Source organism: Chlamydotis macqueenii, chromosome 3 (genome assembly GCF_036417535.1).
Source record: "Chlamydotis macqueenii isolate bChlMac1 chromosome 3, bChlMac1.mat, whole genome shotgun sequence".
Lineage (NCBI taxonomy): Eukaryota > Metazoa > Chordata > Aves > Otidiformes > Otididae > Chlamydotis > Chlamydotis macqueenii.
Window position 1 is genome coordinate 100,916,039 of NC_141558.1, and position 27,749 is coordinate 100,943,787.

At 39.3% G+C, this 27,749-nt stretch overlaps 1 protein-coding gene across 2 annotated transcripts; it reads left to right on the forward strand.

Annotated features, from left to right (window-relative positions):
• The first annotated feature begins 1,577 nt into the window (after window positions 1-1,577).
• Window positions 1,578-26,734, forward strand: RNASET2 (ribonuclease T2). 2 transcript variants are annotated; one of them, XM_086745629.1, is made up of 10 exons: window positions 1,578-1,696; window positions 5,818-5,922; window positions 8,167-8,233; window positions 13,917-13,972; window positions 14,769-14,826; window positions 15,559-15,629; window positions 21,114-21,227; window positions 23,471-23,516; window positions 23,739-23,813; window positions 26,356-26,734. In XM_086745629.1, exons 2-10 carry the CDS (start codon window positions 5,834-5,836, stop codon window positions 26,545-26,547), a joined length of 768 nt encoding a protein of 255 aa, XP_086601755.1. In that variant the 5' UTR covers window positions 1,578-1,696; window positions 5,818-5,833; the 3' UTR covers window positions 26,548-26,734. The 2 variants fall into 2 exon arrangements, with proteins under 2 accessions (XP_086601755.1, XP_086601756.1); XM_086745630.1 differs by lacking the exon at window positions 1,578-1,696 and adding an exon at window positions 1,804-1,849.
• Window positions 26,735-27,749: the final 1,015 nt, after the last annotated feature.

Below are 27,749 nucleotides of genomic sequence, written 5' to 3' on the forward strand. Positions count from 1 at the left end.
CTATATTGTCTACCTTTCTCATATTCATCAAAAACATCCTTTTTAATAACAGCCTCCATTAACATGCACTATTTTGTAATGAAATAATGACATGAAAATAGAGTGTCTTTGTTCTGATACCTTAAGAGCCTACATCATTTTAGAGCAAGTTTGAATCTCTCTTTAAAAACACCTTAATGGGAAACTTGTGTTTGGGCTTAGTTTTCACAGAGCACCAAGAGTTAATTCGGCAGCCTCAGAGTGTAAATCTCTATGGCACCTCAAAACAGGACAGACAGCAGAGCACAAGACCTTCCAAGCAAGACTGTACGTGCCATACTTTTCCCCCATAGTCTGCAGACAAAGGTAAAATCCAAGGCTGAGATAATAACTCTGTGTTGGTGTCTACTGACTGCTTATGGCCAGTAACAAAGACTGCAGTGCCAGATGGAGGGGTGATGCCCTCAGCAGCAGGGGAAGGAGGAGGAGGAGCAGTGCTGAACACTAGGATCTGGAGAGCTTCACTATTTTTAACTCTTTAACACAATTTCTGAAACTTTTGATACTTCTCGGACACTGTCAGAGACAACAGCAGGTGGTCACTCATTCCACCTAGGATATTTTCATATTGCCATAGAAAGATGGGCAAAGAGGTTAGTTTTGCCTCATCGTCCTTCTTACTGTATAAATGTGTAAACATAATTTAAAAAAACCTTGCCAGTGAATAATGCTGTAACTTTAAAGAAAGACCTTATTACACAGACTAACAAATCTGTTAAAAACAAATGTTGTTTTGCTTGTGGAAGCAGATCTGCCCACATATTTCTCAAGTGCGTTAAAAGAGGATGGTTGTGACATACCCCCTCCAGTTCAAAACTCTACAATAATAATTAATAATCACGCTTTATATTCGTGATTCATGCATCAGCAGAGAAAGAGGTGTTGGAATCTGTTTCATGGTTTACCATAGCGTTGAGAACACATGAACAAAGTCCTGCCTGGGATACTTGTGACTCATCCCTTCGAGTTGTTTCTTCCTCAAAAACTTCCTATTGTTTCCAAACACCAGTGTTACCATTTCAAACTTCCCCCATTATTTTGGAGAAGCAGGCCACAGACGCGTGTGTCAGCATTCCTCTGTTCCCCTTGCCGCGCTTGCTTTAGTCAATAGTCTCCTATTCGCTATTTGAGTAATTACTTAAAAATTTTAAATTTGGAGTGGCCTTATTGTACTCTTGAAAACCTCTGTGCTGCACCAATTTTCAGTAGGAAAGCCCAATAATGAAAACCCAGAATATGCTAACGAAGAACCAACCAAAACATCAGGAGGAGCAAAACCATGCACGCAAACGGTTCCCTCCCGCCTGACCCGCGCGCACACGGGCCCTCTCTCGCTCCAACAGGGGTTGGGAGCCGAGGAGCGCGATCGCCGCCCGGTACAGGCAGTCCGGGACGGCACCGAGGTACCGGCCGCACCGCCGAACGTCCCTGGGCAGCCGCTGCCGGCGGGAGGCGGGGCCGGACCCCTGCGGCCTTGCGGAGGGGCCAGGGAGGGCGGAGACGCGGGCGGCGGCTGGGCCAAGGCTCCGGTCCGTCCGTCCCGCCTGCTGCCTCCTCTTCCGAGGCGGGGGCTGTAGGAGGCCAGGCCCGCCGGCAGCGCGTCCGTGTGCGGTGCTGCGCCCGGCCATAGACAGAGGCCCGGCGGAGCGGGCGGGAGGTAACGCGGGCTGGCGGGCCCTGGGCTGGGCCAGGCAGCGGCGGGCTGAGCTGAGGCGAGGTCTCGGGTCGGCGGCGGAGGTGAGGCCTGGAAGCCCCGTCCCTCTGCCCGCCCGTTGACCCGCCGGTGGCTGCGCGACCCGGCGGGAGGCAGGTAGCGTTGGGCCGGCCCGCGGTGCTCGGTGCGAGCTTAGGTGCCCGGTGCCTCCAGTGAGACTGCTGACCTGCAGGAAGTTAGGTGGGGTTTGCAGGGCTGGTAAGGGCTCAGATCCTGTCGGTTTTCATTTCTTGTGCCTTAAATTCCCTGTGAAGCAAATCAAAAGACAGCCAAAGAAACTGCAGTGTTTCCCAGAGTTGTAAAAACTCTGTTTATGTTTGCTTTGTACGCTTGTCATCAACTTCGGTGCCCTGCTTAGGGTTTTCTGCTCTGCTGCATTCTTTGTGACTTATAAAAATACCCTTGTAGTAAAATATGGTGATTGTTTATCAGGAGCAAGCACTTTATGGAAAGTAAATCTTGTGTGTGAGGAGAGCAAGGTGCCACTGTCCTTGGGACTTCCCCAGGACGCCAGTGGAAGGGCCGAGCGCAGCATCAAACTCACCCCAAAACCACTGCCGCGCAAGTTCTGCTTTGAATTGAGCTCTGTGAGAGCAGCAGTGAGAAAGTCCGGTGAAAAAGTTTGCTGTGTCAATGGACGGAAGTATTGCATCTGAAAAGTCTTGAAAGTGCTTTTTGTAGTTACTTAGGCCCGCGCCTGGGCTTGGGCTGAGTGGTTAGCTGGGAGCGGGCTGTGGAGGTGAAAGTTGCCCGAACGAAGAGCATTGTTATAAATTCAGTGAATGCTTCTGGCGCACAGTTTTGTAACTTGGCTGTCTTGTGGCAGGGGTAGTGTGCGTTGCCTTGTCTGAGATGGCACCAAAACCTGGGTGTTCATTTTTGTGCTTTTAGATGCCAGACTAGCTGTCCTAATTCTCATCTCTGGCCGTTGTTGCAGACGCTTAGCTGTGTGGGTGCTGTGCTGTTAGCCAGGGGAGTCCTCTCACTCATGCTTAAGTGCTCTTCTGCAGCCTCTCCTTTGTTCTGAGTCTATATGCCTGAGCTAAAGTGGAAACCAGGAAGTTTTATATAGCTGTGTGGTTTATTACTCAAGCTAGTTGTTAAAAGAAAAAAAAAAAAAGCAGCATATGCTGTATTGGCAGTCCCCTCAGGATGGTATATTAGAATTCAAATGATAGTAAATGTGTTAAAGAAAAAAATCATCACTGCTTATTGCAAGTTCTCCCTAGTCCTTGATCAGCCTGGGCAGGTAATTTTGATACCAGCATTGGACAATGCTGACAGCTGAAAGTGACCTTGTCCTGACTTTGTTACTAGCACACACACACACAAGCGTTGTGCATTCATATCCATGTATAGTAAACCAAGAGTCATCCCAAAGCTATTCTTACTATTTTGAATTTTATCTATAGTGAAAATGAGTCAATAGCCTAGTTTGAAATAATGATTTTATGTATCTGTGCATGTTTCATTTTGAAGTTTTAAGTTTTATTTGTTATGAAGTCTTTTGAAACATGACTTTTTTATAACTAACTTTCATAATATGAAATCCTCATTTCTTCTTATTAGAGTAGAATTGGCATAAGATTTGTTAATCTCTTGTTTCTTGTATTTGTGGAATTAGTAATCCAGTGTAATTTTTAGTAAACAGAGGCAAGTATATGTGCTTCATACCTCTTAGTTGTTAATTTGGAAGTGTGTTTCCTCAAATGTGCATCATCTGGGTGCTTTTCAGGCGAGACTGGTGCGCTTTTCACCTCCCACCATCAGTGTCACAGACAAATAAAAGGTCAATTTGAGTAAATCACTCAGTCTGTCATGGTAGCTGCAATATTGTCTTGTGAGCTAAAACCTTAGGCAGAGAGTTTATGTATTGTTTATCAGTGGAAAAAAAAAGGGCAATTTTTTACGCAAGGTTACGGGTTGGGGGCTTTCAGATCTGCTTACTGTCTCTGTGGTCACTATGCTCCCGTTTCAGGGGGCAAATCAATATGCAGAATAAATCAAGTACACTGCTCTGATAGCAGCATTTTTTGAAGCCCTGTTCTGTTTCTGTTTATTTGATCAAATGTAAGAGTCCAACGAGAAAGACAGATAATTACCTTTATGCTCTTTTGCAACTTAGTCACTGGAAAAAAAAAAAATGTTTCATTGCGCCTGCCGTCTGAAGTCACACCAGTTTGCAAAAGAAATGCCGTAGTGCTTGCTGGCTTATTTTTCTTCCATAACCTACTTCCTTAAGAGTTTTTTTCCCAGACCCTTGTACAGTGCAGCCTTTCTTGGTGATAGTGTGTGACATTACTGTCTTTAAGTGGTACTTTCTGCTCTCTGAAGAAATGTGCTTTTTATAGATAGAGCAGAATCTTACATGAAGACTCCTTACATCTCTCAGTGTTTTATCTTGGGTAGGTAGTTCATCATGCAGAAAAAGAAAGTCTTGCTTGGTTGATTATCAGTTGAAAATAACAGTAGATGAAACCATAAACAGGTCTGTAAGGCTGAATCTCACATCATTAATTCCTGTTGTTCAAGTGATGAGGCTTGAGAGAATTTTAAAAGCAGAACTCTTGAACTCTTGGGGAAATGCATACCTGGCAGTTAATTACTTAGTTGTGATTTTTTTTTTTATTATGTGAATATATCAATTTATTTAATACAAGATGTACATCTTTTATTAGATAGCTTTTGATAATGATTTTGTCTACATTATTGATTGCTTTTGTATACAAGTAGCTCACTCCAAATTTTTTTTTTTTGGGTGCTTATCTTGCCTGGAGATATTAACGTATGAAATAGATGAATAGCTTAAAGTCTGTAGTTTCTTCACAACTTAGCAAAATCTTGTGATAAATCTAGCTGGTTAGCTGTTACAGTTGTTGCCCAAACCCCTCACCAGTTTTGAAATCTCGACACACTTTGCAAGCTGGGAGGCTGCCTTCTGCATCTGTCAGCTCTGCCACGGCGTTTGCAGAACTGCGAGGCAGGGCTTCTGGGGGGACCCGCAGGCTCCAGAGCCCTGCGGTAACGGTGGGGAAACGGGCTCTTGTTTGTAGTGAGCCGTGGGTCAGAATCACACGGAATCTCCTCCAGTTAGCCTTAATGGCTGGATCAGCAGTGTCTTTCCTGGTAACAAAACAGGCTTTATTTGACTGTGAGAAGAAAGGATGAGTTTTAAAACCTTCATAGAAAAAAAAGGATATGATTTGTGTAATGAGCGATCATCGAAGGGGCACATCGGTTACACGTGTGAGAAAGCTGGAAAGTAGGTTTGGTGAGGCATTAATAATTGCGTGTAAACGTATGCGTGCACATCTATTCCTGGCATCATTCAAAACGCTGTGAAATGGCTGGCAGATACAGGAGGCAACGGGGGTTTTTTGACCTGTGCCAAGTGAAAGTCCTCCTGTTGGTGAAAGTTGATTTTTTTTTTTTTTTTTTTTTTCCTTTCCACCCCTGATTTCTAGTGTTCATGAGGTAGTGGGCAGATTGTGCATGGTTTCATAAGGCTGTCTCGGGTTTATAACAAGAACAGAAACTAACCTGGTTTTAGCAGCAATTTTTTAAACATCAGTTTAGTAGTCAACTGGCATTTAGAGAGAATTTCATCCTTTGACATCATACTTCACTTCCAGTGAGTTTCTAATATCAGCCTTGGTCAATCCAACATGAATATTCAGTGTTAAGTGTGAAGTTTCTTTAATGAATCAGTCTGGGCATTTCAGCTGACCACAAGTAAAGACTTATATTACACAAAGTATGGTTGCATAGAAGATTTACGTATCTGTGTTTATTGGAAAGTGGCCCTATTGGGACTGTGTGCAAGTAAAGACAAAAAAGGAAACTGTGATCTCATCCTTGATGCTATTAGTTTATGAAAATTAGCGTACAAGCTGGGGAACTGGGCACAGCCTTCAGAGATCCGCTTTTTACCCATGGTTGTAACTCTAGTCTAGAGTTGATATTACCTGCTGTTTCTGAGACAGTTGTGTTTTTCTGTATTTTAACACTTGCAATTTAGTGCATTGGATAAGTAACAGAGTTCTTCTTTTAACATCTTTTTACAGCTATTTGATTAACAACATGAAGCCTACGAGGCTGCACTATTGGATTCTGGCTTGGTTTTCTATGTCATTGTGTTGTTGGTGTACTTCAGATAAACTCACTCAAAGGTAAGTTATGCTTTAAAAAGAAATCTGACAAGTTCTTTCTTAAGTGCGGAGTAGAATAGTTTAACTTCTAATGAGTGCAACTTTATTTTAGTATGTGCTTTTTTTGATGTGTTATTATTCCTTTAGATGACTGGTAAAATGAGGCATCTCATTTACCTCCATTAAATGGCGGAATGGGGGTCACGCCTAAGAAAAGCTTTACATCTGTTAATGTGTCAGCGTGAAAAAGGAAGTAAACTTAGATTACATTCATTGCACTTAAAAACTTAGCAATCTTGTTTTAAATGAATCATTTAGCCTTCTAATTGTAGTAATGACAAAAATCAGAAATAATTTTGGGACCTATAACAAAAAACGGAAGTCATCCCTGTGGCATGGATTTTACCAACTGTTACACTCAGTACTTTTAAAATATATCTATTTTCTTGCTATTTTTGCTATTTTCTTGGTTTCTATAATTTTAAATTCCTTTTCAGACAGCTTCCCAGCTGGGGCTGTATCAGTGCCAGGCAGCTCTAGAGGCACAATGCTGAACTGCACAGAGCAGGATAACTTAGCTCAAAAAAAGGGGAGATGTCCCTGAAGCTTGATAGGTATTGAAAATGGCTTTCCTTGGATTCCAGTTCTGAGCTTAAGTTTCTAAAACTTAGTCTATTTAATAACCAAAATTTTCTAACCTATCCTTAGCCAAAAAGTGTGTTCTAGGAGAACTTGTTTTGGGATGATTATTGTTGCAGAAGTTCAGCTGCTATTTCAAATACAGATGAAAGATGGTATTTTTCTAAGTTACATTTTTTTTTTAAGCAAGGAAACTAACTGATCTGCAGTATTGGGGAATTCTTCTATTCAGGTTTCCACAGCAGCAGCAAAGATCAGTTAGAAGCGTTAGTAGTTTTCATTGTGGCTATGCCTGTTTTATTCCAGAGCTATTCTGCTAAATTATTTAAAAACCACAGATACATGTGAATGCCTAAGAATGTTGCAGTGTGACCATTGCAAACTAGCAAAACTAGAGGAAAAAACTGAGAAATTATGTAACATGAGAACATCCGTACTTCCTCAGGTTGAGAAGAATTAGCTTTCTGATATATTTTTTCCATAACCTCTGGCAAGCACTAACAAAGGACATGTGTCTGTTAGCTTCCAGAGAATAACAGTTCATTTTGACAGTACTGCATGTAGCACTGCCAGTTTGAACAATTTACAGGTTTTTTTTTTTTCGGTTGATTAGGTTTTCCCACTTGCTGTTCTAGTTAATCACTTAGTGTGGTTGCTTAATTGCTAAATATATTTGCTGTAGGGTCTGAAGCAACAGGTTTTTTTATCTACTTCTAGTTTATCCAGAATAGATCTGCTCCAAACTGTTGGGAAAGACAGTAGAAGTGGCAAAGACATGATACAGGCTTCCAACATTTTCTGAACAGCATTTTTAAGCTTCCGGCTCCCCCCGTGTAGGAATAAGATAATACTGATGCCTCTGTGAGTTATAGATCCCTTTATTTTAGGAGGCTTTGAAACACAAGTGCTTTTGTAAAATACGGGATATTCCTCCTTTAGTTCTTCCTTAGGTAACCTTATGACTGTGTCACAGTTTGATTATTTATAATGTTTTAAAATTTCTTCATTTATAGTAAGCATTTTTCAAATTTAATGTTTGTATGTTTTCTACTTTATTTTTTTTATGATTTCTTTTTTTTTTTTAATCTAAACGGTTGGGGATATTTGCAAGATCAATTGCGTCTCCTGCAGTGTCAACTACATGGCTTGTGGGTGGTTGTAGTCTTTCTTTTTTGGAAGGGTAGTTACAGATCCGAGAATGTTATATACTTTCTTCTCAGCTAATGTACCTATCAAGAAGAATTAGAAGATTCTTAACATCCTAAACAAAAATATCTTTAAAAAAAAAATATTGTTGTAAAAGCTTGCCAGTAAGCACTCTCCTAAATATAAACCAGAACAACGTTTCTTCTATATTTAAGAAATGGAAAGCATGTGTAGATAGGATGCCCTGAGTTGAATTTGTTTAACCATGGGGGGGTATTAGCAGGTTTCTAAATATGTTGTTTATGTATGTTTTGTTAGTTTGGTCCTGCTGTGTTTGGAGTTCTCAAATATTGTGATAAAAGCTATAAACAACCAGCTCTAAAATTAATGCATTGTGCTAGTAAGAATTGTGTTACTGGCTGAAGATGTTCCTCTTTTTAAAATGCTTGAGGAAAAACAGGTTTGTCTGTCTTTCTCCAGTGACAACCACCCTCATACCTGGAAAAAGCTGTTTCTTGCTCATCAATGGCCAGTGACTGTATGTAAGGTGAGTTTTTTGTGTTTTATTCACTTTATTCACTGATAAAGGTAGCCTTAGAAAAGTTTGAAAATGTTTGAAAACAGAATGAACAAAGCCCATCAAACGTTTAATCTTGCTTATGCCCTTAGATCTTTATAAAGGTTTCCGCTGATCTTGGTGCAACTTTTGGTGCTTCCCTTGCACTCCAGAGTAGCCGTAAACAAGACAGGATTGTGTTGTGTTACAGATACAGTAGTCAATGTAGGACATGCTGTACGCTAAGCCTTAATTGCTTGTTGCGTATTTTGTGATGTCTCGTTAGTTGTAAACTTAATCCTAGACTTTCACTAGACTGTAAGACTTGCCTACCTTGTCTGGCTGAAGGTAGCAGATTAGTACTTGAACTGTCTGCTGCACAACAAGTTTTAGCTTGGTAATGTTGGCTCCAGTGTTTTCATGATAAGTCATCAAGCACAGATTCATTCAGGAAAAAAGAGACCTATAAAGCTGTTACGGCAGGTGTCTGAGCATTTCTGTATTTGAGGGGTGGGAACCAAAAATGAACCCAGTCTTCCAACGTAAGTCTGTCAAAAGCACAGCTAAGAGAGGTACTGCTTGCTTTTGCCTACTACCTAGTTCCTGCCTACTACCATCTGATAAGTAGAATGTTTTTCCTGTGCTGGAAATACTTGATAACCTCTTTTCATAGAGGTAAGTTAAAAGTACACTGTACTTCAAAATGGAAGATATGATCAGATTTACTGACACAAGGATGAAGAATCTTCTGGATAATAGAGAAGCTTCAGTTTTGGGCAAATGTCTTTGGAGCCAAAAAGGTCCTGATTCTGGGAGACTTAAGTTTATTTCTTACAATCTTAGAGTCTTATTTTTTGTGCTTTAGATACTTCTTTATTTCTCATTCCTATTTCTGGAAATAGATATAAAAGCAGTAGCAGCTAAAGTCACATACTGCCTAAATTTCTGAGAGGAAGTAGATGTACTTTACATTAGTTAAATGTGGAGGGAAAGTATTAATAACAAAACTCAAATCTGCTTAACCGAGACCAAGGTGTCATCACTGTTCTATTTTTTGTTTGTTTGCCTGGTTTTAAAGGGGAATAAGGGCAGATCTGTTGCAATTTATGTCTCGTTTTCCGTGGAGTAAACATCACTGTTACTAACTTTAAGCAGAGATGTTGGTGTTCAGGAGTTTGTAGTGCCTGGCATGAGTGGGCATTCAGTGTCAGTGGCGGTGCAAACCTCTGCTTATGTGAATGAGACGCAAACAATTAAGAAAATAAAAAAGCAAACTAAAACACCTCACAAAACAACCAAACAAAAAAGCCCTACCAACCAGTTTTCCTACTGTACGTTTGTGCTGGCTACTACTGTTAATTTCAGCACAGTGCTATTGGTAAATTGACAAATAACCTTCATAAGCTTACAGTGACATGATAATGAATAATTGACAATATTAAGCATCAGAAAATGTAGCCTTTCTTACACTTACGATCTTCTGTAGTAAGAGGTGGACAGAAGCAGAATGAAGATGAGTGAAGAAAAAGTGAAATTAAAATCATATTAAGTGACTTTTTGCCCAGTTTCACATCACTGAGTCGCATGAAACAGAATCTCAACTGTATTCCCATAAAAGCTTTCTTTTTGCTAATGTTAATGTAAGAGGAGTTCCCAAATTCAGCTGTGGGCTTTTTTTTTTAAGTATGTAGATTCTTCTGCATTTTAAGTGTTTTTATATATGATCACTATCTTATTTCACAGAATCATAGATCAGGTTTCTCAGAGCCCCGTCCAACCTGGCATTGAATGTTTCCAGGGATGGGGCATCCACCACCTCTCTGGGCAACCTGTGCCAGTGTTCCACCACCCTCAGCGTAAAAATTTTTTTTCCTTATATCAAGTCTGAATCTTCTTCTCTCTATTTTAGAACCATTTTTTTTAGAACCATTACCCCTCATCCTATCACGATAGACCCTACTGAAGAGTTTCTCCCAGTCTTTCCTGTGGGCCCCCTTTAGGTACTGGAAGGCCGCTATAAAGTCTCCCTGGAGTCTTCTTTCTTCAGGTTGAACAGCCCCAGCTCTCTCAGCCTGTCCTCATAGGAGAGGTGCTCCAGCCCTCTGATCATCTTCGTGGCCTCTTCTGGACTCGCTCCAATGAGTCTATTTCAGGGAGGAAATATTTTTAATATCATTCTTCAGTTTAAAATTGTTGATGTGATGTTGAAAGGAAAAATAGCTAGGTGAAGGAAACTGCAAATCTCATTATAACATTATTGTGCAAGTACTTACTAGTTTATGTTTCCTACATAAAGGAACCTGATTATTTCTTGATAGGTGTGTGGATAACCTACATGTTAATTCCTACCTGTTTTGCATATCTGTTCAAAGAGTTTTTCAGGCTTTTGAAGGCCTGAAAGGCCTTTTTTAGAGTTCAGTGGGCACAGTTCAGCATGCCGGAAATTTGAGAGTACGCATCTCCCAGCTCTTTCTGTGCTTTAAACTGTATGTGTTCGGCTGGTGCTTCTTAATACTGAGTGTGATCAGCACAATTAAACTGGAAAGTAAGTGTTTTGTTATCATATCTTATAAACTAACCTATTAAGATAAAATAGTGAGTATCATGGAAGCAGTAATCATCCCAGGACTTAACTTCTGACCGCTGCAGTGAAAGGGTGAAGGAGAAAGTGAGATATTCTTATTGTGTGATTAGAAGTTCAGTACTGTGTAATTGACCTAAAGTGACTGTATCTTCTACAAAGACATCCGTGCTAAATTCACAGGCTTCGAGTGATTATGAATTTAATGTTCCCTTAATAAAATGTGCCTCTGGTGCAATTTATTGAACTTCATGTCGCTAATTCATGTCACACTTAAACTTTCTGGTCACAAATTAACGTGAATCCTGTTAGGTGGACATAGCAGCAATTCAGGGACAGGAAGAGGGATTTTCCCCCTCCCTTTTAATGGAGTTATGAAGATCTTAAATTCCGGAACTTAAAAAGAGAAATATTATTGCAGCTTTTGCATCTTGGAGATGGCAGAAAGTTACAGTCTTCTGTGGGTGTTTCCTTGTGAAATGGGGAAAATCCAGTGCAAGTTTGTAGGCTGTTCAGTTCCTCCCCTGTTGAAAATGGGAAGGACGATACAGAAATGGGTACTAAACCCTGCTGTGATCTGCTTTTTACTGCACATATGTGCTGATTGAATCAAAACAAAGGACAACTGAATAGGCTTTGGCAATAATTTTATAGCAAAGGCTTAAAGGAAGAATAGAAACACTATTTTTTTCTTCTTTTTTTTTTTGTAGGAATAGAAGTAGTCACATAATATAGAAAGAATTAAAGTGACTAAGGTGAAGGTAGTGTACTATTGTGGTCTATCATTAGATCAAAAAGTTCCTTAGATAAAGGGATAGCTTTATTTCTTTGTATATTATGCCAGGTATGTCTAAGTGAGTCCAGCTCTTGACATATGCTATTTTGTAACAAAATGAAGTTTTTTCCTAAATGTCTGTGTAACTCGTAAGATAATTCTTAATCTGTGCCTCCAACTTCTGTGTGAATAAGGTACGGTTTAAATATTTTTGTGGATCTTTATCTTCTGTAAGGATAAACACATGAAAGATTTTAGCTTATCAGCTCATACTAGAGGTGTTCGATAAGAAGTAAATTTGTTTTATTTCCCTCCCAAATTTTTTCAGCAACCTTATGAATTTTGTTCATTCATTAATTAGTTTTACCCCGGGGAGTGGGGAGAAGGAGGAAGGGGAATAATGACAGACTGATTGGGAGAGAGAAATTGAAAAGGTGAACTCTCTCCGCAGTTTCAAAAGCAAGGATTTTTCATAGCATTTGTGATGTTTCATTACAAAATAACATTTAAAGTTGATCTTAATTAAACAGATGGCCTACTTAAACAAGGTGCTTGAAAGTGAGAGCAGAATTAAATATTTCACTTCCTGGAACCTGACTTTTTATTTAAACTTGGAGTATCTGTATATGACCCAGTAGCGCTACCCTCTCCTATGTACAAGCTGCTATACCAAGGGCTTTGTTACTTGGGCAGCTCTACAGGTAACGCTTCTGTGATAGTTTTATGGTGTTTTACTTTTTTGGCATATCAGAGGTGAAAAAAAGCTCCTACGCTTCTAGCAGCCAGATTTTGTCTGATGTCTTGCTGTTACAAACTGGCTAATCTCTCTGCTGCAGCATTCCCTCTCAGCATGGCGGGAGCTGTAAAGGCTCCCTGGCACTTTTCTCATTGTTATAGATCTTGTATGGTTAATTTGATTGGTTTGATTATGAGATCGCGCAGTCTGAGAACTGTGGTTGAAGACTGAATAAGGAGCACTATTGCACTCTTCCTCTTAGCACCCTCAATTGAGCAAGCTACTGAGCTGTCAGGTTGTTTTTCAGGGGATGGTGCATTAGCTGCTGGCTGTTAACTTGCTGTATTTTGGGCTAGATAGCTGACCTCTTTCAGCTTCACAAAGATTCTGTCGTGACAGGAGCAATATTGTGTAGGTGTTTGCAGTGTGTGTTTGTTGAAAATATTCCTGTCGGGGGAAAAAAGCTATTGCTGGGTTTAATTGCTTCTATTATTGGTGGCAAGAGAGGAGAGGAAGGAAACGGGCACAGAACAAGAAAGTCTTGCAGAGCTTGCAGTTGTGCTGCCATTAGTTTGTGGTATGTGGAAGGCAGCTAGTGAGATTACAGCGTCTGTTCTTGTCTACATTCTGCTCTTGCTTTGGCATCACATAAAAGGAATCTTGGCATAATTAAGACAGGGTGCAGAGCTGGAAAGGGAAGCTATTATTATGGGCAAAGAAAGTCTGAGAAGGTGTTTATTGAATGGCGAAAAGTGTTTTCTAAAAAGAGCCATAATTACTAAGCAGAATAATCAAAGAAAATACGGTAATGGTATTCTGTGATGTGTGAACATGGATTTTTTGTTCTGTTTTGTTCAGGAATATGTACTTTGTTCTAAACAGTAATTAACATGTAGGCTATTTCTCCTGCATTATCAAAAGTTTTGACAGGGGGCTTTTATTTTATAGTGATGTATGTAATCTTTGCTCTTCTCTCCATTTCCTTGTCCCTCAAGTCAAAATACTTTAAAAATATATTCTAACCATTTTACTTGGAATAAGCAACCTGTTTAATCCCTTATTTGTATTTTTCATTTTTAGTAAAACAACAAAACTACTACTAAATGCTTAAAGATGGTTGTGTGATTGTCTAATATTATAGTTTATGTTGATGTTTTTTATTTTAATGGCTCTGCAGTCTGTCTTTTTCTCATCATCAGATCTTTGCTCAGAGAGCTGCCACCTGGAATATGATAAAGGCAGATTTATCTCCATTCATTTAGCATGGATCAGGCTACTTTCTGTTACCTCTGAAGCTCTCTTTTGTCTTCTTTTTTTTTTTTTTTTTACACTGTGTGTTCAGGATATCCCCTGATATTCGCTTGATCTGCTTCAAAATTTTAATGCCACTTGGTCTCTGCTAAGTGGCACAATCTGTGACAGCTTCAAGTAACTGGAGTTCACCAGTTCCTGATTTGGGCAAGCAAAAGTTCTCATGTCTCCCTAGAGCCTTGGAACACCAGTGAATAAGCTTTTATTTTTTCCTCTAAACCATTATCCCTGGACACATATAACGAATATTCTGTATTTTTGTTATCCACAGAGGAGTGCTAATGATTGTCAAGACCCTCCAGAGTACTGGACAATCCATGGACTGTGGTATGATCATCATGTTTTGGTTTCAGCCAGGAAAGAAAATCAAATGTTTAATGTTTTGGTTGTTTTTTTTTTTTTGAGGGCTTAATTATCTGTTTTTATGATTCCTTGAAATAAAAGCCTTCATTGTGTTGGTAATCAATACCCTATGGTTTGATATAAAACTGACATATGCTTCTGTATCTTATGCATCCACTTATAAGATCAGTAAAGTTTTCAAACAGAAAAGGAACTATGGTTTTCCCTGTTTTTTTCTCCTTGAGTACACAATTTGTTAATGTCTCGTGACAGCTTGTGGCTTTAAGTATCTCAGCTCAGCACAAATATTGCAAAAGTACAGGAAAAACTAAGTTACTTCAAAGGAATCAACTTCCTGGAATTGGTGCAGTGGCAGCAATTCAAAGATTTTCCTGCCAAATACTTGGAAAAATTCGGTACAGGAGTTTGTTAAGCTGTGTGTCCTGCAAAGGTGACCAGTATTATGTCTAGATTTCCAGTGAGTATCTTGGTGATACTTGCAGAATCTTCATTTACTCCCCCTGTATGTTATTTACAGAGAGTGAGAGGGTCTGGAGGGCCTAATGGAGAGCTGTGGGAAATATTTTGGACATAATTGATGTCTTGCATTTCTGCTTCTGTAACACTTTAGATGCTGATGGGTTATTTGCATTTTAAAATAAAATCTCTAGCTATATTCTTACATATTTAAAATTCAGGGTAATGATATAGAATAGAATGGTCTTCGTTATTATTAGTGAGTCAGGAGATATCTTTTTTCGCTTTTATTTTGCTTCCTTAGGCCTGACAAAACTGAAGACTGTAATAGGACCTGGCATTTCAACGTCACCGAGATTAAGGTATTTATTTAGAGCAAAAACAGTCATACCAAGCAGAGCTGAATGTGATTAGTTTTGCACAACCTGTGTGCAAAATCTGTAGCTGATAATGAGACGTATGTTCTTTTAAGGATTCTGCAAATTCATTAGCTGCTTCTGGTACTACTTGAAGTTGTAGTGCTTGTGATCATTAGCAGCTGTTCTTACTTGATTTTGTACACATGCGGTTTGACTCATTCAGCCACATCCTCCTTAAAAAAAAAAAAAAAAATCTAGAGAGCATAGGCAGTGGATCTGCAGTGGCAAAAAGTACCTGTGAAAAAGAGGTTACAGTCAGTCCATGTCTTTTTTTTACAGTCTTTTTTTTTTTTTTTTTTTTTTTAAATAAAAGAATTTCTGTGTTTCATTCAAATGTGCTGTAAACAGGGGTAGGAGGCTGGAGACGACAAATCTGAAAAGCTGAATGATTGAACAACTTCTGCACGGACAGTTGAAGGAAAATCTTGCTTTGAGGCAATGTGCCAGTATTAGTACATTCAGATATTTAGAGAGTTGTACCTACCTGTTACATCCAACAACAGCATTTTTGGAATTTTGGGGGAGAAGACCTTTTCTTTTTCTGCAAGGAAATGTTTCAGTTGGGGATGTTGAAAAATGAGGCTTCAGTTCTAGAAAATGTATCAATGTATGTGGATTGTGTAAGAAATAGCTTTTCAATACTGTAGGTGCATTTATTAATTGTGATATTTTTAGGATCTTATGTCAGACATGAAACTCTATTGGCCTGACGTGCTTCATTCGTCTCTGAATCGCACTCAGTTCTGGTGAGTACAAAAAAAACCAAACTAAAAAGTATTTTCAATTATTATTTTATGAAAAAAATATGTCAGAGTTAGTAGTTCTTCAGGTGAGATGTTGTGCGCGAGCAGCAGTTTCCAGGAGGCTACTGAAAGCGATGTGTCTTGTGAGTCTCTTGTACAAAATAAATCTGTTTTCTGGATAGAGCACCTGCAAAATGCAGCTGTTGGAGAAGGCTATTGCAGAGGTTTTGGAGAAATGAAACTTGATGAAAGAGAGAGAGACAATGTGTTTCCTCCCTTTGCCCCCTGGGAGGAGAAGTAGCTGCTGGTGACACATGAAATCTGAATAGTGGTAGCACTCCTGGGATGTCACAGCTAGCTGCAAGAGCAGCTTCCAGGCCTTTCTTCCTGGTTAGCTTCGCTGCATTGCTTGCCTTGAGAGACCTTCTCTTTTGGGCTTTCTCACAGAGGAGCAAATGGAAAAATAGGATGCATTGTATCATCCTAGATGCTTCTGTACAGAATTCTCTCTTTTTACTTACTTTCCTAGCAGCCTAAAATCAGAGAGATTAACCTACTTGGCTCATGGAGAGGAGGGGGAGATTGTGATCTCCCCTGACAACAGTACTGTTTTCCTTCTCTATATTTCTCTTTACTTGTGAATAATCAGACACATGAGCGGTATAGGTGGTACTTGAATTTGCACAGGCTTCAGTTTGAGTGCATTATTTTAAACTAAAATCAATAGCTATTCAAGTTAATTTGCTGAGCCATGAGCTGCATCAGCTAAGGTATGGATGTGCAATTTGTTCTTCCAGATCTTCAGTGAAAGTGGTAACATAAGATAAGAAGCAGAGCACATAGCTAGAAGCAGTAGCATTTAAAGCTGTCTCAGCTATAAGTGCCCATAAGTTTCCCTCTGGATTGGATGACTATTTCCTCCCTGTGTCACTAGGGAAAAGCTTTGAAGGGAATGTGCATCTCTTTTCTGTAGAGCAAACACAAGTCTAAGACACTTGTCCTCAGAGTCTTAATCTGGTTCCACCAGTGTCTTACGGCAACCTGGACTTGTAACTGTCAAAAGTGGTGGTCTCACTTTTTCCTCCCTCTTCTCCTGTGTTCTTGCACTGTGCTGGGGAGAGCATGACTGCTTCTTCCTGTGGTAGTGCAAGTTTATGCCACCTTCAACTTTTCCTGAAATTAGAATAAGAAAAATGTGTCATAAATCTAGCACCTGGCATGCCCTGACCACCTAACTGTTCATGAAAACAGGTGTACACCAATCCTTATTTACTAGCAGAGATTTTGTGGTAGGTAGCAGGTATGAACAGATACAATCAAAACCTTTTCTATTTCAGTTCAAGGCTAGTAAATAGCACTTATTTCAATATAATAAGAAATACCATAAAAGCAATACGAAAGTCAGATTATAACACTAATATTTTGATTGACAGAGTAATTCATCCCCTTTCAGTAAGGTGACAAGTGCACTGTAGTTGGCAGCTCTAACTGCAGATTTTGTAAATGCAAGCTTTTAAGCCAACTGAAAACCAATAAGATCCTATTGTATGTCTCCCTTCAGTTAAACATTGTACTTAAAAATAAATAAATAAATATAAATTCTCTATAATGTAAAAATCCTGACACAGCAGAAATAAGAATCTGAAAGTAAAACTGACTATTCACAATTTTCACTGTTGTAAATTAAAGGTATTTTAATTGGGTAAAGAGCATGAGCAGTGACAAGCGAAATGGATATTGAATTATCTTAGCATATCACATCTGGGTTTTTCCAAGACTGCTATAACTGTGTAGTATGTTTCTTCCTGGCTTTACCTCTAACTGTAGCCCTGGCTTGAAAGGGAAGGTAAGGAATCTTCCTGCTGACTTTTTGATGGCTACAAGTGCTTCTGTAAAGATAACTGTGCATCTCCGTTCGCCTTGTTAACTTAGGAACTGTGACAATTGCCACCCAAGAGTTTGAATTGAACAGGATAGAATGCCTTAATACAGGACAAAGGGTTGTGTGTGCTTTGTACCTCAGAATTTATTAACTGAAACCATTGCTTTTATACTAGTTAATTTTTTTTTATCAAGTAAAGATTTCTAGACCAAGAAGATTCCCTTCAGGATCAGTTTATACATGTGATACAGAAGAAGGAATCAGTGTTTGGCCTATAGGATGGCTAGATATACCTAATCTTCTACATGTAGGCAGCATTTGCAGCTGTGCTTTACAGACCTTCTTTGTTCCTACCCTAATAATGAGCCAGTCTTTGAGCTGGGTGGTTTCTGTAATCCTTGGACCTGCCTGATCGGCTCCCGACTTTGTCTGTCACATCTGCATGACTTTGTGCTTGGGGGAATTCTGTCCTTGTACATAACAGGAAGCAAGATCTCTTTGAGGCTCAATACCGATTTCATTCCTTTGCATTTCTGCAGCCCCCTGAGACTTCATTTGTAGGACTTAGCTTTGCGGTTTGCAAGCGTGACATTTATTCTTAGCAGCACCATAGAGAAAATGGTAGAGAGGGATGAATTATATCATGGAACCCAATCTAGTGCTGTAAGCCCCACTCCTGTGTGCCTGCCAAAGTACTTGTGTCATACAAGGGAGAAAAAATGTTCAGCAAAGTTCTTGACGGCTAGCCTATGTGCTCTGTGCTACTGCGTAGCTCATGGGTAGGAGGATCCACAGAAGGATGAGTGGCCTTCATGAATACAGGCAGCTGTGTTCTGTATCCACATGCCACACAGCTGTGAGCTGAGGCTCAAGTAGAATTACTTTGTCTTGTTTCGGTCTAGGTGAAGGATAATATGTCTCAGTGAATAACATTGAGACATCAATTATTTTTCTTTCTAAACAAATTGGTTTATGTTATTCCCTGGTACCAGCAGCTCCTTCATTTCTTAACTGCTTCAGTTTGCATTTCAATGGAAGAGGTGAAGGTGAAATTCCATGTGTCTGTGCTGAATGGTCAGAATTAGCTCTACCTGCATCATTATGTTTTTTTCACATGGCTGTGCTGCGCAGTAAAGTAACACTGTCAAGAGTGTCATCTTAAAGTTTCAGTAGTTGTTTTGTAGTGACTCTGTAAAGTAGCTCTCCATTCTGGAAGCTCACAGGACTGATTAAAAAACTTGGGCCTGCTGTATTCTTGGCTTGCTGCGGCTGATGATGCATGGACACAGTCTTTGGGTAGCACTGTGTATTTTCACTTGAGATCCCCATTGCCTGGGACCTGTGACCAGTGGCAGCTGGACCAAACCACTCCATTGCAGTCCCATGTTAGCAATAATATGCTTGTTGAGCACCATCACATCTTTGGCACTCTGTTTCTGCCATCTTTCTGGAAACAGCAGGACGCTTAAATACAAGTACTTCTGAAAGCCTTCAAAAGATAGGTGCAACACTTTGCCATTAGTTTTACACAAATGCATGCATAAATTCTCTGAAGAAAAATTGTCATCCTACATGCAAAGCCTTGCCTCCAGCTTACTGCTGTTCCAGTAGTCCTTTGGATGTGACTATTGTCTGCTTCTGGTCCAAGCTAACTGCTCAATGTCTCTTGCTAAATTTAGCCCTAAAAGAGCTTCCATTTTCTTTAAAACTACGGTCTTCTTTTTCTCATCAGTGATTTTGGATCCCTTGTTGGGAAATCTGCTGTTTGGCCCATGTGAAGTGGACTCGTTCGGGCGGTAAACAAGTCACTTGACATGCAGTCAAGTTGAGTGTTACAGCCCAGATGAGAATTCTACAGGGCTAAATTTGGGAATGTGTAATGAAAATCTTCCAGTAACGCATCTTCTCTCCTGCCTCAAATCTCTTGATGCCACAGTTGCTTTAGTCATTCTCTGTTCAGAAGTAGTGTACGAATTTCTCAGGTAGAAACAACTTCTTTTAAAGTGTTTTAACTCCTTAAGAAGAACCTGAAGTTTTTAATGTGAACGGACAATTCAAAGGCAGGCTTTCAAGTGAATAATAGTTGTCCTTGTGCTTCTCTGCTTTTCCATGAGGTTCTTAAGGCATCGTAAGGTCAGGGAATGCTGTGGCAGTGGCAGGAATTTGTGATTAGATAACATTTTGTGCACATCTGTTGAATTGATACTGACTTAATACAAGTGGCTTGTGAAAATTTGAAAGGAAAGAAGGAAAGAAAAAAACTGCCCCCGCCGTCTCAAATCCACAAGTAGTCTTATTAATGATTGTACTGTTTAGTCTTTCAATAGACTTAAGAATTTATATAAATATATTTTGAGCTTTGCCCCAGTTTTTGTCCTATTTGAGTTTATCTGCCATAAAATTGCAGGAATTGGTTTCTTCTGCACTCTTGTTTTGTGATATTAAAAGACTTGATGGAGGAATAGAAGCAAGGCTTGCGAGCAGACCTATGAAGGTACTGCCACAGGCCAAAGTAGAAGTTGAGACAACAGTCTTATCTTGGCAGCTTGTGCAGCTTCACTGTTCCACCAAAAACAAGGGGTAGTCTCTTCAGTTGTGAAAATTTTTTAGTGCTTTCAAAGTATATTTGACATAAAAGACTCCACTAAAACTTATATAAATTCAGAAACACGCATTTTCTAGGCAAATTCTTAACCATTCTGACCTCCAAACCTTTATTTGTCATACACGACTGACATCTGTATTGTAAGAGCATTATACATATTTATTTCATAAATTCCTTCATTTAGTTATTTCAAAAACAAGCTGATTCAAAGGAGATAGCTAAAAAACCAAACACCCTAACTGTTTGGGCTAACTTAATCTAACAAAACACCCTAACAGCGCTTTTATCTTAATAAAGTTTTGTCACATTCTTTTGACACAAAGTTATTTTGGTCAGCTTTGGAATGAAGTAGTGGTTTATTCCACATTGGTATCTATCTTTTCTCCTCACCTTACAATGTCCAGTCTTAAAAAGATGGCTGATAGTGGTGGGGGGGACAGGAGAGAAGGGTATCAGCCCTTTGGTGAGATAACAGGTGAAGGGCTGAGCTATAAATGACTTTTGCACAAATTCATAGGAAAACAGAATACTGATTCTGAATGTCCCAGGTCCTTAATAGTATCTGAACCGTTAGACCATCCTCCCCTTTATTTTCTACAGCTCTTAGATTAATGTGAAAAGTGTCTTGCAGCTGCTAATGTTAAGGCCAGCTCATTTATAAGTCTTCAATACATCATCTGAAAGAATTTTTTTCGTAGTCTGCTGTAACAGACTGTAATGAGGGACTTCTTTGGTTTCTTCCTTACTCTCCTAATAGGTCCAAAATCTCTTGGTAACTGATTCTGCTAAAAAAAAAAATATAGATGTGGCTGTAATTGAAATGGTGGGAGTGATCTTTTTTGGTTTTGCTTTTTGCATGTGCAGTATTTTTTGAGTGCAGTGTCCTACTTCATACATGTAGGCTTTTAGATACTTAATTTAAGTATATTGGCTAGCTTGTGCAGCACGTATATCTGCAAATAAAGTTTTTTAAAACTTAAATTTTGCTTTCCTCCCATAGGAAACATGAGTGGGAGAAACATGGCACTTGCGCAGCCACACTTCAGATCCTTAATTCTCAGAAGAAATACTTTGGTAAGACCTTAGAACTCTACCAACGCGTTGATCTTAACAGGTACGTAAATAAACTCGGTGGTCTGCCTCTTATTTCAAATAGTTTCTAGAAGTTTCAAATCTATTCTAAGAAAAAGGTCTAAAAATCTGATGGCAGAGGGGAAATGAGTATTAGCATAAACTGGAGTTCAGAAGAAGGGTTATCTACTCTGAGAAGCATGTCTCTGGTCGCTTCAGAGTCTGGTAAGTCAGCAGTGTTCTTCATGCATCATCTTCGACCATGTGAGCCAGAAAACTCTGAAAACCTGTATCGGCTATATCACACTTCCAAAAGCTCTGGTACCTGTAAACTTCTAAATCAAGTGACAAAAACCCCCAAACTTCTGTGTCATACTGAGGCCCAGACATTTGTTTTTAGAAAAGACTGCTCTGTTCAGAGGGAAGGACAAGCTGCAGGCAAAATCATGCACAACATTCTGGGAAAAAGCTGAGAGGTAACAGTGAGAGAGGATGTCCTGAAGGGTGATGTTCAGTTGCTGTAGGCAACCCTCAGCTGTCCTTTCAAACAACCCCGATGTGACACTCTTGCTTTGTCCTGAGGGCTGATTCCTCCTCATGATTCCAAAGCACTGGCTGTTGCGTATACAAAATCTTGATGGGAATGTTGTGGTTTGTCCAAGCACTGTATGTACATGTTCTGGCTGCAGGTGAATTCTAGAAGGCCAGAATCCTTTCCTGATCAGTGCTTGGTATGCATGGGAGAATGTTTGACTTGGATTTGTTGACTGTGAATTGTCTCTCTGTGTAAGACAACAGTATCTGAGAGAGGAAATAACTTCTTCTGTATCTAGAAACATCTCTTTGGAAAAAAAAAAAAAAAAGAAAAAAATTCCTGCTCATGGTCTGTCAATGTCTTGTCCAAGCAATTTCCTAACAAAGTCTCATTCACTTTTTATATGCACAAAGGAAATATGTCTTTCTGCCATCCCCCCTCTTATTTTTGTAGTTCTCTTGTAAAACGTAATCAGATTTTTCTAAACACAGTGCTTGAAAGCATGTCTTGTGTAGTGTTAATAATGTCTGATAAGTCAATTGCCTAAATAGCTGTGATGGTATGACTAAAACATTTTACAGATGGCACAGTGACCAATTATGTGACTCTGTGTTGGCATGTGTAACACCAAAAAAGAGACTGAAACCTGTTGAAATTAATTGCTCAGAGCATATTCTCCACTGGAAAAATGCACATAATTAATTTAAACTTTACTGAAAAGAATAAAGACTGCTAATGTTGTCATTGTACTTCATTTATACTTGAGTGAGAAAAAATAGTGTTAGTGATTAAAAGATTGTTTTCAAAAAGGAAATTATTAAAAAGAGGACATCATGCAGGCTCCTGTAAGAATGACAGAAGATGATCTATTTTATTGGCCTCCTTATATCCAGTGTCAAATGACTATGACAAACAGCTAGTCCTTTAGTCAACTGGGTTAAATCTCCCCTGTGCAGAGCCTGACCTTGAAGGGTTAAGTGTTATCAGCAGTCATGGATTAATCCTGCAAGATGCTGAACTTGCGGAAGAAGCTGGAACTTAGAGACTCACCATCTATTGTGTCCTGAGTCTTGTCAACTTGGAAGTGTGGACTTCCCACAGGACTGAATCGAAAGGAAGTGCTATATAGGCTAGAGATTCTTGAGAGTTACCTTGTTTCTCTTACATGAACAGCCTTTTCTCTTCAAAAACATATTCACCAGGAAACATTTCTACCCTGATGCTGATGTTGATCCAGATCTGCACACCATGTCACTCTCCCAATGTGCTGTGCACCTGTCACCACAGCAAGCTCCCTGTGTTAGAGCATGAGGGTACCTAGAGCAGCCTGATAAGTCTGCCTCTGTCCCCTCCTGGTGGCCAGAGCACAGGGGTATAGCTGAAGGTAGGGGAAAGGCTGCAGTTAGACTGCATGTCCTACCTGGCACTCAGTGGAACATTCTGAAGGTCCAGCAAGTAACAGTAGTATTGCCCTTTGCCTGAGCTGTGTCTGAAGACTTGGCTCTCCCAGCTTCTTAGTTGAAGGTGGGGGAGCGAGTTCTTCCTGACCCTGCTGAGTTGGATGGGAAGCAGCCTTTCAGAAAAGGAGAACCTTTCCTAGGCCTGGCAGAGGATGGAAGACAAGTTTCCCTTGCTCCCCATCGCTATAATGCTTGCCAAGTCCTCATTAAGATTATCCATTTACTTAATGGATATGATGAAGTTCTGTTTGCATACAGGAAGCATGGAAAACTATTTTATCTTTGTTTCAGTTGTCTCCTGAAAGCTGGGATAAAGCCAAGCAGTTCATATTACCAGGTAAGAGGCAATCTTTTATAAAACCAAAAAAAAAAAAAAGTACGTGTACTTTTTTCCAGCAGGAGTCAAGTAATTTCTAGAGAATAAGTGATCTTCTTTTAATTATATAGTTCTTTAAGGTTGTACTTTATTTAGAAGTTTTTGTGAGCTTAGCAAGTGTGAGAGCTGTTGGAAGATGTGCTAGTGACTTATTAATTTCTATAAGCTTTTTTAATTTTTCAGATGACTGCCATAAAGGAAGTTCTTACAGGATTTTATGGTGTAACGCCAAAGATCCAATGTCTTCCTCCAGAAGAGGTAAAAACCCCAAACAAACACACACTTCCCAAAGCCCCCGAAACAAAAAACTTTTTTTTTTTTTTTTTAAAGAGCACTTTTTATCTAAAAATAAAAGCAAAAATAGTGAAAAATCTTCAGCATGGTGAAACATAGCTCTGGGTGTTCCTCTTTGCAGATCAGATATTGCTCGATTCTTGGAGTGGAGTTCATAAAGACATTGCTGCTGCTGTTCATAAAAACTGTTACCACTGAGTTCAACTTATGTTACTGTTGCCACAGCCTTTTTTTTAATGCGGAAATATTGTTAGTGGAGGAAGTGTCCATTCCTAGTAACTTTGCTGTTAGTGTGCTTACCCAGAAAGTGGGAGCACTGGGTTTTAAAAGTCTCTTTCTCTTAAAATATTTGAACCTGCATCTGTTGCATGAATGATGTAACTACCCTGCTAGAGCTACTGCTGTAGCTGAGTACTTTCCACTGCTCTTGCTAAAGCTTAATTGCCGTATAGCAGATTACTAGAACTAACAAGAGTGAGCTGAATGGAGCCAGTGACTGTTGACCTTGACAAGAGTACTGCCTATCAACAGCAGTCTTCCGTTCGCTGAGCATGGCACGTGTTCTGCATGAAAAAGTTACTCATTGGACAGAATCCTTCAGAAATGAAGCAACTCAGAGGCTTAACTCTGAGGTTGTTCTCAAAACTCCCTACCTAAAGAGGTGCAAAAAAGCATTTTGAGCTTCACTGTGGTTCAGGATGACTACAGTCTTTCCTTTGGAGCCAACAGTGTCTAAAATTTCCATTCTTTCTACTTTTTCTTGCCAACGATTGTACTGTGAATCACGATGCAGTAGAGAATGTGATACATGGAGACAGTGTGTTATAGCGTAAAATACAGGTCACCATATCTGAACCATAAATGCCTTTGAAGGAACATAATAGTATTCTGAACAATTACATGGGTAGGCTGCATAGCTGTTTCTTTCCTTTTTCAGCTAGGTTACTCTGCTTTTATTTAAGAAAAAACCCAACAAAACAAACCCACAAGACAGCTTGCCCTCTTACAAATGGTTCCTTATTATCTCAGCTTGATAAAATTGGTTTGCTGCAAAACACGACAGAGTTATTGCCCGTACACAGATGACAATTTTATGAAAACTTGCCAAGATACAGTTGCTGTTGGAGTTTAATAGCTTTTGTGTTGTCAGCTCATTTGCTTTACTAGTGCTCTGAAGTTTTTACGCTCAGATGTTTCTTCACATGAAAAAGAATTGGAAGTAACAATTATTTTAAAAATGTATTTTAACGTTACTTTAAGCAACACAAGATTGAGATGAATGTGGGTTGCACACTCACCTCTTGATGTTTAAGTAGTACAGAGGTAACACAAATCCCAGTTTCTAGCTCTGTTCACTGTAGTTCTGCCATTGCTTTTAGTACAATTGGGATACTGCTCAAATTATGTGAAAGTAATTTATAGCTCGAGTCTCCTGTGCTTAACAGCTGAAGCTGATGCGTAATAGAAAGGAAAAAGTACACCCCAGTTATTTAAAGATAGCCATTTTCAGAGTTCCAGCGTGTCGATGCCTCAAGTGCATTATGGGGGTACTGTTATGCTTAAAATGTATTACACACTTGCTGTGTTCTTAGGTTCCTTTAAAAAAAAAACAAACAAAAAAAACCCCCAACAACAAAAGCCAAAAACAAAACCAAAAGAAAACAGCAAGAAAAATCCCAAACCCATACACAACAAAAAAACCAAAACCAAACTAAAAAACCCCCACAACCAAAAAAATCCTCAAAACCAAACTAAACCAACAACAAAGAACTCCTCACGACACTTACTTTTGTCTTGTACATGTACTTCTGTCCTGCATAGTGGTTTCAAAACTAATTTTTTTTTCTACATGCCTTTTGCCACATCTGAGCACTTGGAAAGATTTTCATGTAATCTTCTTCCCCACATGAAAGGCTTCCATGTCTGCTTGCCTTATTCATGGTTAATATTTTTCTTCCTAGTCAGTCCTTTAATCCAAAAATGACATTTCTGCTACTTTTGAGAGCTTGCTTCTGTATTATTTTCAGTAAAAGCTGTTTTAAAACCAAATTTCTTTTCTCCTTTTTTGAGAATTTTCATTGCCTCAATTCCCATCACACTACAAAAGAGTTAGTTGGTGAAAGGTGGCTTTTAGGTCACACTTACTCTTCAGTATTCACAGAGTTCAGCCAGAGCTCATCATTAAGGTGAACAGCTTCTGAGTACTGTGCAGATTTGGTAAATGCTAAGATAATCCGTGTCACAGCATTTCATAATGAGACTTAGTAGTTAGGCAGATTCCCCAAATTGTTACTGAATTACGTTGTTGAAATGTGTTTTCTTGACTGCTTGCTCCTTAAAGATAAGTATGTACTATAAGCTGTTCAGAATGGATGCCTCTGGTACCTGTCTCTTTCACATTTTTCAAGTGTCAAATAACAAATAAGCAGAGCTACATTCTATAGATAAGTATATCTGAATAATGGATTGATTTTCCTCAAGCTGATCTCATCCCTTACGTTTCTAGGGTGAAGAAGCACAAACAATTGGTCAGATTGAATTCTGCTTCACCAAAGAACTGCAGCTGAGAAACTGCACGGCGCTGGAGGGTGAATCCAGCCCAATGCAGGCTGACTTGGAACATGGAACAGAGGAGCTGTCTGTCTGCGATGATACTCTGCCAACCTATTATCCTTCAGAGGTCCAAGATCACAAATGAAGACATAAGAGGCTGCAAAACTTTTTAAATAGCAACAAAAAACAAGCTCTTAAACATTATACCTTGGAAAGCAGTCTTGACTTAGCAATATTGCAAAGCCCTGTCCATACTGTGATGATTTCTGCTGGAAAACATGTTTCTTTTGCCATTAAAGGACAATGGTCCATATATAATATTGGTTACACAAGCTTAAGTATTGAATTGTTGCTCTGATATTGATGGGATGAGAATCTGTTTTACAGCTTTGCCTGGACTTTTTGGCTTGCTTATAGTTTGAATCAGTGTTCACAAGAGAACTCTGACTTGTTAGTTTCATTTGCAGTTAAGTCTGCCACTTCAACCACTTTTCAGTTTTGCCAGTGACTGAGGGAAGTTAAGTCATTCTCTGTTTTGAAAGGATGCTTGTCTCTCTGAGATGAGATTACAATTTCTTGAGAAGAAAATATCAACAAAAAGAACTTGACAACCTGTATAGAGGTCCTTTCCTAGATGTAATACCCACTGCCTTACTTAAATTTGCCCTCCAGAAGTGCTGGACAGAGGCCGTGTCCTCTGAGGCATTAAACCTTTCCTCACTCAGAGATCACGGTGGACCAAAGATGCCAACTTTTGCCTAACTTCTTAGTGAATGAAATTATGTTAACCAGGCTTTGGCACTTCTGCTAAAAGGGCTGCAGGAAGACTGTATTTGTAGCTTTACCTGTTCTTTGATTGATTTTGCTGCAGTAGCTCCATACAGTCTTGAAGAACAACCAATCTTAGAACTTACTTGCTCATACAGGAAAACATTAGGCCCTAGAACTATGTTGTTGTTAATTTTTTTGTTGTATTTGAGCATTTAGCGTTACCACACAAGTGCAGGTGTCCACACTTTTATTTAAAAATGAGATTGTCATGTAATCACTTTGTTCCATGTAATAACTTTCTGTAAATGAAACAGGAAATAATACTACAGGATTTTCAGTGAAAAGCACACGTTAGCAATAGTGCATCTCTATCCCATAATAATTATTAACTCTCCACAAAGTTGGATGTTTCCAAAGGGGACCACATTTGGATTACATTCTCTGCACAGTGCTGTGTTGATATAAGTGTCTCAAATTGTCTTTCAAAGAAAGACAATTATGGCTCAAGGAACCATCTGTTAAAATAATGTTGCTGTGAAAATGTGAAATGCAGTATTAAGAACAAATTTGTTAAGT